At 50.7% G+C, this 10,172-nt stretch overlaps 1 protein-coding gene across 1 annotated transcript; it reads right to left on the reverse strand.

The window, feature by feature from the left end:
• Positions 1-863: 863 nt before the first annotated feature.
• LOC118655138 (zinc finger protein 883-like) lies at positions 864-9,782 on the reverse strand. Its single transcript, XM_036306609.1, has 4 exons — positions 9,590-9,782; positions 8,311-8,504; positions 4,208-4,331; positions 864-2,901 (listed from the first exon to the last, which is right to left on the reverse strand). Exons 2-4 carry the CDS (start codon positions 8,461-8,463, stop codon positions 1,247-1,249), a joined length of 1,932 nt encoding a protein of 643 aa, XP_036162502.1. The 5' UTR covers positions 8,464-8,504; positions 9,590-9,782; the 3' UTR covers positions 864-1,246.
• Positions 9,783-10,172: the final 390 nt, after the last annotated feature.

The raw sequence follows: 10,172 nt of genomic DNA on the forward strand, positions 1-10,172 counted from the left end.
TTATGCAAACAATGACTAATAAAGTGAGTAAACTTATCCTAGTATCTCCCTGTACACCACATTAAGAGTGAAAACACTTTCAGAGTGCTTGACTAATTTCCCTTTTGATGAATTATTTATAACTTTAACGTCACATGCTCTTCGAACTCGAGAGAAAGCAACATATAACTGACCATGTGCGAAAACAGGTTCAGGCAGGAACATGCCTACTCTGTCTAGAGTTTGTCCTTGTGATTTTTTTTTAAAATATGTTTTATTGATTTTTTACAGAGAGGAAGGGAGAGGGATAGAGAGTTAAAAACATTTGTACCTGAAGTGTATGAGGAATCTAGCAATTTCGCTAAAAAGATTTAAAGTAAATGGTTCTCCGTCTCCTCTAGTGTTATTATGACTGAGGAAATGAAACATTCCCAACATCCCAGCATCTTTAAAGCTTTTCTCCAGTGTGAACATTCTAGTGTCTAAAGAGGTTAGATTTGAGTCTAAAAGAATCCCCACATCCACTACACCCATAGGCTTTCCTCCAGAATGAACTCTCCAGTGTTGAATCAGGTTGGAACATTGTCTAAAGAATTTCCCACAATCACTACATTGCAAAGGCATTTCTCCGGAGTGAACTCTGTAGTGTTGGAAAAGGATAGAGCTTTCTATAAAAAAACTTCCCACGTTTGCCCTGACCGGTTTGGCTCTGTGGATAGAAGAGTAAGCCTGCAGACTGAAGGGTCCCAGATTTGATTCCCATGAAGTGCACATGTCCAGGTTGCTGGCTTGATCCCCAGTAGGGGGCGTGCAGGAGGCAGCCAATCCATGGTTCTCTCAACCTTGATGTTTCTATCTCTCACCCTCTCTGTTCCTCCCTAAAATCAATAAAATTATATATTAAAAAAAAAAAAAAAACTTTCCAAATTCACTACACTCACACGGCTTTTCTCGAGTGTGACATCGCTGGTGTTCAATGAGGAGAGAGGTTGTCACGAAGGACTTCCCACAAACACTACACACATAAGGCCTTTCACCAGTGTGACCTTTGCAGTGTTTACTGAGCTGAGACCTTTGTGTGAATGACTTTCAACAATAACTATACTCATAGGGCTTTTCTTCACTGTGAGTTGATGTTGAATGAGTCTATGTTTAAAACTAAAGCATTTTCCACAATCACAACATTCATACGGTTTTTCTCCAGTGTGAACTATCTGGTGAAGAACGAGGCCACAAGTATTGCTATAGGAATTCCCACATTCACCAGTCATAAGGCTTTTTTCCCAGAATGAACGTGATGGTGATAACTAAGACTGCTGCGTAGTCTAAAGCATTTCCCACAAACACTGCACTCAAAAGGCTTTTCTCCAGTGTGAGATCGCTGGTGATCAATGAGGATAGAATTACGGCTGAAGGACTTCCCACAATCAGTACACTGATATGGCTTTTCTCCAGTGTGAGCTTTCACATGTTGGAGGAGGTTACAGTTTTGTCCAAAGGTTTTCCCACATTCACTGCACTTATAAGGCTTTTCTCCAGTGTGAACTCTCTGGTGAATACGGAGGTTAGCTTTGCGTCTAAAAAACTTCCCACATTCATTACACTCATAAGGCTTTTCTCCGGTGTGACCTTTGTGATGTTCCATGAGCTTAGACCTATGGCTGAAGAACATTCCACAATCACTACATTCATATGGCTTTTCTCCAGTGTGAATTTTCTGATGTTGAACGAGTCCACTATTATAGCTAAAGCATTTCCCACAATCACTACACTCATATGGCTTTTCTCCAGTGTGAATTCTTTGATGTCGAGTGAAGCCAGACCTTCTGCTGAAAGATGTCCCACAAACACTACACTCATAAGGCTTTTCCCCAGTGTGACCTCGGTGGTGTTCAATGAGTGTTGAGCTCTGGCTGAAGGACTTTCCACAATAGCTACACTCATATGGCTTTTCTCCAGTGTGAATTCTCTCATGTTGAATGAGTCCATTTTGATAGCGAAAGCATCTCCCACAATCACTACATTCATACGGCTTGTCTCCAGTGTGAACTCTCTCGTGGTTTTGGAGGTAATCTTTGCGTCTAAAAAACTTCCCACATTCACGACACTCATAAGGCCTTTCACCTGTGTGACCTCTGTGGTGTTCAATGAGCTTAGACCTATGGCTGAAGGACATTCCACAATCACTACACTCATATGACTTTTCTCCAGTGTGACCTCTCTTGTACTGAATGAAGCTAGAGCTTTGGCTAAAGGATTTCGGACAATCACCACACTCATAAGGCTTCTGTCCAGTGTGAAGTCTCCTATGACGAATGAGGTTAAACTTTTGGCGAAAGGCCTTCCCACATTTGCGACACTCAAAACGCCCTTTTCCAGGGCAGACGCTCTGCTGTTGAACAAGGTTCTGGTTGTGGAAGGCAGCCGCTTTACACTCACCCGACTCGGGATGATGTTTTCCACTAAGAACGGCCTGCCCACTCTCAGGACCACTGTGTGGCTCCTCAGTGTGAAGAGTGTCCTGGTGCTGAAGGCCTGAGATGGCTGGGAAATCCTCTTCTACCTCCCTATACGTGAAAGGCTTCTGTGATGCATAGACGCTGCACCTGGTCAGCAACGAGGCCCAGTCCATAGCTTCGTTCCAGGGCTTCTCTCCACCTGCTTCCCTCTGTTGCTGGTGAGGGTTTGCACTGAAACAGAAGTCTCTCACACGTGCGTCACTGAAGAAGGCTTTCTGCTCAAAGTCTGCTACTTGTGACTCAGTCAGGTGCAGAATAGCTTTTAAGACTGAGACACACTGGTCACAAAGATGGGTCTTCAGGGTTGGTAGAGCTGTCTTAGAAGCCTTGACCTGTGACTCTGCTGTTACAGATACACTCTGCTTGGAAGAGGTCTCCTCATCTTCACTTTTATGCCAACAACCTGAAAGCAGAGAAATGCTGAGGTAATGGTGTTGGCTGCGGTGGGAGGAGCGAGTCCCATTACTAAGGTTTGTCAGACTCCGTATGTTGGTTTCAGGGGACCTTGGTTTTTGGTTTCATGGGATCGTCTGAAAACAGAGCCCTGGAGGCAGGCTGAATAATGTGCTGCTGTGCAGTACTGGGCTTCTGAAGATCACAAAATAGGGGAGGCCTCCCCAGGAAAAGGACACAGAGATGGCAGGCAGCCACATGGAATAGAAACAGCATCGCCAACTAATTCTTCCGCTGAAAGCATTCAGAAGGGCTTGTCTACGGGTGGAATGGGCAAGCTGTCCAGAAGGCTGGTTATGTTTTACCCCCAGTAAAATTCAGTAAGTGAGGAGCTGGTGTCTATGCACTTACTAAGGACACATGCACACCTCATAACATATGCACAGGTAAATGCTGGAACATACACCAGAGGAACCAGTGCAGAGGAACAGCTGATGCCGGGAGACCACACAGGGGAAGGTAGCCAGGAGCTGAGAAGTCACCAATGAAATGACAAGTTATCAAAGGATCAAATATGGGAAAGAAAAAATGGAAATGTGTTGTGAGCAGGGGCACCTGCACCACAACACTATTGGACACAAGCAGTATCTGGGCATGATCAGAACACAGCCCTTAGGTCATTCTCTTGCCTAGCTGCCACTCACCAGGGCCAGCCTTCTCCTGAGACCATCTTTCCATGTACAGCCTGTGATAGAAGCAGGGTTCTCCCTGCACCTTCAATGAAACAACTACTCAGAACCTGAATGATCCAAATCTTAATGACAGACAACACACGTAAGCAGCCACTACTGGCCCAGAGCCAACTTGACATACGATAGTGTTCAGGGAAGACAATATTACAAACAATTGAGGTGGTTCTGACAAGTACAGTCCATGGTTCATATAAAGAATGATCATGACCTGGCACAGGAAGTCACAAAGGATTGTTAGCTAATGGAAGGAGCCAGAACCAGAAGCCATGAATCTGGGCAGAGTCACCCTTCCAGGCAGAGGGTGAAGACGGGGCATGTATTGGGCTGTCTGAGCTGAGGCCCATTCACTGAACTTTTTGAGGCAACAGATGTAAGGGATGCTCAGAGTGTTCCCGGCAGAGGGAACTCACCAAACAACTCAGCACAACAGCCACAGCACGTATGACAACAAAGTGCGGAAATTAGCAGAGCCCATGGTCTGGCTGAGGGACTAAGCTACTTCAGGAGGAAAAACGAAAAGGGAGGCCATGACCTAGGACATGAGTAGTGATATGAAGGTCTTACCAACAGATGCTACAAGTGCAAAGTTCTCCAGCATCACCTCGCAGTACAGCAGTCTCTGAGCCTCATCAAGGAGCCCCCACTCCTCCTGGGAGAAGGCAATGGCCACGTCCTCAAAGTCCATATCCTGTCATAATGGCGACAATTCAGTTCATGACCAGCTTCACTTCTAGGATTTTACATTCCTCATACCACCCAGCCTCCACATCCATCTGCTCCCTCCTCCCACATCAATGACACCAAGCCCTGCTATCGTTGGAGTCACTCACTTCTATATTCCCATTGATACTGTGTCTTCCCACAATAACAGGCAGAGGGGCAGAGAGATGATAACAGCTCTGCGCTTGGCATGTAGGCCACACTGCCCCTTGTTAACACAGTGGGTGTCACAAACATACAGAGAAGTTGGCCACAGAGAGTGTGTGAGTGATGAGACACTCAAGTTGTCAGGCAATACCCGTGAGCCCAGTGTCCCTCTAATACATAAAAACCATGGCATCACCCTTCACCCTGGCAACCCAAATCCCTTCCCTTTACAGTACCCTCCGCACATAATTATGTGAATCACATCTCTCTCTCACAGCTACATTCCCAGAAGCACAGCTTTAAAGGAAAGTCAAGCCCTGGCTGGTTTGGCTCAGTGGATAGAGCGTTGGCCTGCAGACTCAAGGGTCCCAGGTTCGATTCCGGTCAAGAGCATGTGCCTTGGTTGCAGGCACATCCCCAGTGGGGGGTGTGCAGGAGGCAGCTGATTGATGTTTCTAACTCTCTATCCCTCTCCCTTCCTCTCTGTAAAAAATCAATAAAATATATTAAAAAAAAAATTCAAACATGCCCCGACAGGGACAATTTTTCCATGATTTGCTTCTTTCCCAGGATTATTACTTTACCACCTCCCTAATCTAGTCCCTGCTTCTCCTTCTCCCTTCCCTATGCCAGGGGAGATTTCCAAGCCTGGGTTGCACTGAGGTCTGCTATCTCACTGAGGCCCTACTGATCATTGTATCTGCCCTCAACAAAAGGCAGGAAGGGACATAAATGACATCGAAGCTCTGGGCCGGGCATGTAGGACCACAGCACCCCCTCCTTCCAGGCAATTCCCCGGGGGAGCCACATCACGTTTCCACCAGATACCAATAGGCATGGGCTCGCCCTTCATTCACTCTCGTGTCAATGCCAGGGCCCTGCGGCCATGAGTTCACACGCCCTCTCCATGTGCACATCACTCTCCCGCCCACACCTTTCCCACCTGCACCCCCACTGCCCGGCCGCCTCCTGTGCGGCACCCCATCATCTCCTTGGCCTCTCTCTTCACTGCTCAGCAGATGGGGTCCAGAGAATGTTTGGAAAATTCTAAGAGGATCAAGTACTACCCGGACTCTGATGGTCCACATCACAGACGCAGCCTGAAGTCCTGCTCCGAAGGCCTCCCCCCTGACTGTTCCTTGTTCCCACGTCACCTGCTGAGAACCACATCGGCTCTCAGGTGGCCACAGGCTCCCCCACTGGTGCTGCAACTGATGTCCATTCACAGTCACAGCCTTCCCTCTCCTCACCCCACACAAGGCCCAGCCCCAGTGGCCCTCTAGCCTGTGCCCAGTGAGACTTCGAGATGAACACATGTGCCCCTAAGCTAAGAGCCAACCTGATGGCCACACCCCAGCCACAACAAGGGTCACACCAATGTTCTGGAGTCTTGAAAGCAGTGAATATGCATCAGCCCTCCTCTCATCTTGTGTGAGTTACTCTTCCACCCTCATGTGTTCCACATTCCTCGTCCCTTGGAGGCCTTGTCCACTTGCCAAACCAGTCTCTCCCTCACCCTCCACATGACCACTTCTGTCTGTCACTTATATTGTGACACCCACTTCCCACAACCAGGGTTCCAACAGGAACCCAGTCCTCAGGCCCACGCTCCTCATCCTGGGCTATTACCATTAACATTCCGACCAGGATTCCCCATATCTTAGTGAGCTGCAGCTCCTCCCGGGCCCACACACTCTCCACTACCTTTTGGAGAAGTCTCCATCCTGAACACCTCCTCAGAATTCCAGACACCCATGAACTCTCTCTCAAAAATCTCATACCCTCATCAGGCCAAAAATAAAACTCCCGATATCCTCAATGAATACTGCTCTTCCTTCAGTGTGTTTTGCCATCTAAATTGAGGTGCTTCACTTCCTCCAAACCTTCATGTCATCCCTGGCTCCTACCTCTCTCTATGTCAATCTTAAAGGTAGAAAATGCAGCCCTAGCTGGTTTGGCTCAGTGGATAGAACGTTGACCTGCAAACTGAAAGGTCCCAGGTTCGATTCCAATCAAGGGCATATACCTGGGTTGCGGGCTCACTTGCGTGCAGGAGGCAGCCAATCAATGATTCTCTCTCATCATTGATATTTCTATCTCTCTCTCCCTCTCCCTTCCTCACCAAAATCAATCAAAAAGATTTTTTAAAAGAAAATGCAGAAGGCACCCAGCCAGGTTTCCTCAGTTGGGCGGAGCATCGGGCCCCATACACCAAGGTTGGGGGTTCAATCTCCCATCAGGGCACACACAAGAATCAATCCGTGAATGGATAAATAAATAGAACAACAAATCAATGTCTGTCTGTCTGTCCCTATCTCCCTAAAATAAATAAATAAAGTTTAAAAAAAAAAGTCCTGGCATCTTCACTCAAAACCCTAACTTATAATCAAACTGCAACAAAACAACGAGAAAACCCACTGCGTGGGAAAACATATTTGCCAATGTCATATCTGATAAGGGCCTAATCTCCAAAATTTATAGGGAACTCATACAACTTAACAAAAAGAAGATAAACAATCCAATCAAAAAATGGGCAAAGGATCTAAATAGACACCTTTCAAAAGAGGACATTCAGAAAGCCAAGAGACATATGAAAACATGCTCAAAGTCACTAATCATCCGAGAGATGCAAATCAAAACAACAATGAGGTACCATCTCACACCTGTCAGACTGGCTATCATCAACAAATCAACAAACGACAAGTGCTGGAGAGGATGTGGAGAAAAAGGAACACTCGTGCACCGCTGGTGGGAATGCAGACTGGTGCAGCCACTATGGAAGACAGCATGGAGTTTCCACAAAAAACTGAAAATGGAACTCCCATTTGACCTTGTAATCCCACTTCTAGGAATATATCCCAAGAAACCAAAAACACCAATCAGAAAGGATATATGCACCCATATGTTCATAGCAGCACAATTCACCATAGCTAAGATCTGGAAACAGCCTAAGTGCCCATCAGTAGATGAATGGATTAGAAAACTGTGGTACATCTACACGATGGAATACTATGCTGCTGTAAAAAAGAAAGAACTCCTACCATTTGCAACGGCATGGATGGAACTGGAGAGCATTATGCTAAGTGAAATAACCCTAGACCTCGACTTAGGACTCTAGCCTTGGTGTCTGTTCAAGATCCCCAGGCCTACGAGCTGGAAGAGAAGCTGGACAGCCCCAGGACGCCACGACCTCAGAGGCCACAGGAATGTGAGGCCCTGACATCAGCCCCACAGCCCAGTCCCCTCAGCGGCTCTCACCTGCAGGAACCTGTGGGAACTAAAGGGCTGCTGAGGGCCTGGCACCCACCCCAGGACCCAGGGGCTCAGGCTGCTCAGGGCCCTGGCCCAGCCCCAGGGCCGGGTGATGCCCGCATCCCTCGGGGCTCAGTCCAGTGTGCACCTGCCAGTGACCTCATCACCTACAGGGTCCTCCTTCCAGTCCCTCCTGCTGGCCTCTCCCTTCTAGTCTGTTCTTCCTCTGGGAAGTTTTGGGAAAACTTGAGAATCCCTGCCTCACACAATGTCCCTCTTTTGTTCACATCCCTCCATGACCCAGCGCCCCGAGAATAAAAGTAAAACTCCTCACACACACCTCTGTCTCACTTTCTCTGTTGCCTTTAGAAACAATACAGGGCCCAGGTTTCCCGAATCTTCCAGCTTAGCAGCCCCTGCATGTTTTTACCCGCTGGCTCCTCACCCTCTCCCACCCCCATCACACCATCGTCACCCAGTAAAGCCTCCCGGTCCTGAGGTGGGGCCTGGGCTGCAGGGTTGGGTGGGGGAGGCGGGGACATGCTCACCTCAGCCTGGCGCCTTGGCGCTGCCACGGCCATCGAACTCTGTGGGCAGAGCCCCATCTGTGAGACTGGAAGGCCTGAACCCCAACAATAGCGGCTCAGCAAGTCTCGGACCCGCCTCAGCATGGCAGGGACGACCCTCTGGCGCTTCTCCATCACGGCCTGTTGCTTTGGAGCTTCTGACTTGGTGAACCACCCTGAAAGGCAAATATGAAGCTTCTGAGGAGGGCACGGGAAGTCCCACCCTGACTTGCCCCAAATTGGGCGCATTCCCCTCTGGGTAATGTAGTTTTCTCAGTAGGGGACATGCAGGTCGCAGCCAATGGTTCTCTCAGCATTAATGTTTCTCTCCCTCTCCCTTCCTCTAAACAAAACAAGATATAAAATAAGATAAAATAAATAAAATTAAAAAATTAAATTAAATAAATAAAATAAAATAAAGTGGGAAATGGGCACTGAAGGCGCATGGGTTCCCCAGGGTGTCGGAAAGGACCGGAAGCAGTGCGTGTGAGGGTGCGACCAGGCCCGGAGCAGTGGCACAGGGTGGGCAATCCTCGAACCCTGACCCGCCGGAGGGGAGACGCCTCCCTGAGCCCCTGGGTGGCCAGGGGAGGCCCCAGAAAGCCCTCCCTTAGGAATGACCGAGCGCCCGATATTTACTGTTTTAGACTGACAGCCCCTTAATATGAAGAGCGCTGCGGGTCCCCTTGGTTCTGTTTTTTGGGGGGAGCCTGGTCAATTCTTTCGGCCCCGGGAGATGGGGCTCAAGTCAGCGGAGCCACGTGGGACTTGAGTTCGAATCTCGGGGGAGCGCGTTGGGGGGCGGCGGGAGGGACCCCCCTGCCCGGGGCTGGCGGCGTCTCGGCGGGAGACACCCCGAGGGCGTGGGCTTTTCAGAGCAAACCCGTCGAGACTGAGTCTCCACCTCAGGACCCGGAGCCCGTGCTCCCCCTTTTCCCCACAGGGGCGAGTCCCCGAACTTCCCGCGCCGCCTCAGCGGTCGCCCGCCAGGGCCCGGGATTGGCCGTGGCCCGCGAGCTGCCCGGCGGCCTCCCCGGCACAGGCCCGGCGCTGCCGAGACCCCCCCACGGCGGCTCCCGCGTCCCTCCGGCCCCTCGTGGCTCCGGGCGCGTCGTCCCGCTCGCCCCGCACGCGTGGGAGGGACCCCGCGGCCGCACTCCGTGGGAGGGACCCGGAGGCCGCACTCCCGCCCGAGTCGGAGCCGACGCGGCCGCATTCCCCCTCAAGCCTCCCGGCCTCGCCTACGAGGTCAGGGCCTCACCTTTTCCAACGACGCTCGGCGCTCACGGCCCCGCCGGGACGCGGCCCCGCTCCCGCACCGTCCTCCCGGGAGCTCGCGGCGAGGCCTGGAGGGCGACCACCGCCGGGCTAACGCGGCCTCGCGGGCTCCACAGCCATGTGCCGAGGGCTCCCGCGCGGCAGCTCCCGAAGGCGAGGGAAGCACATTACCCACAATGCCCCGTGCCGAGTGACGTAGGCGTGGCCCTGGTGAACGTACAGAAGGCTCAAACGACGCTGCGGGAACTACGTTACCCACAATGCCCCGTGCCGAGTGCCGTAGGCGTGCCTCTGATGAAGGTACAGCGGTAAGGCGCAAACGACGCTGTGGGAACTACGATACCCATAATGCCGCGCGTCACACGCTGCAGGCATGCAGCCAATGGGCGCACAGAAGTAAGGCGCAAACGGTCAGCATAGGAACTACGTTACCCACAATCCCCCGTGCCGACCGCCGTAGGCGTGCCACTGAGGAATACTCCAAGGTGAGGCGCAAAGGGCGCGGAGGGAACTACGTTACCCATAATGCCGCGCGGCAGACGTGCTAGGCGTGCCTCCCTCAGGCA

This window comes from Myotis myotis, unplaced genomic scaffold, assembly GCF_014108235.1.
Source record: "Myotis myotis isolate mMyoMyo1 unplaced genomic scaffold, mMyoMyo1.p scaffold_m19_p_42, whole genome shotgun sequence".
In the NCBI taxonomy this organism is placed as follows: domain Eukaryota; kingdom Metazoa; phylum Chordata; class Mammalia; order Chiroptera; family Vespertilionidae; genus Myotis; species Myotis myotis.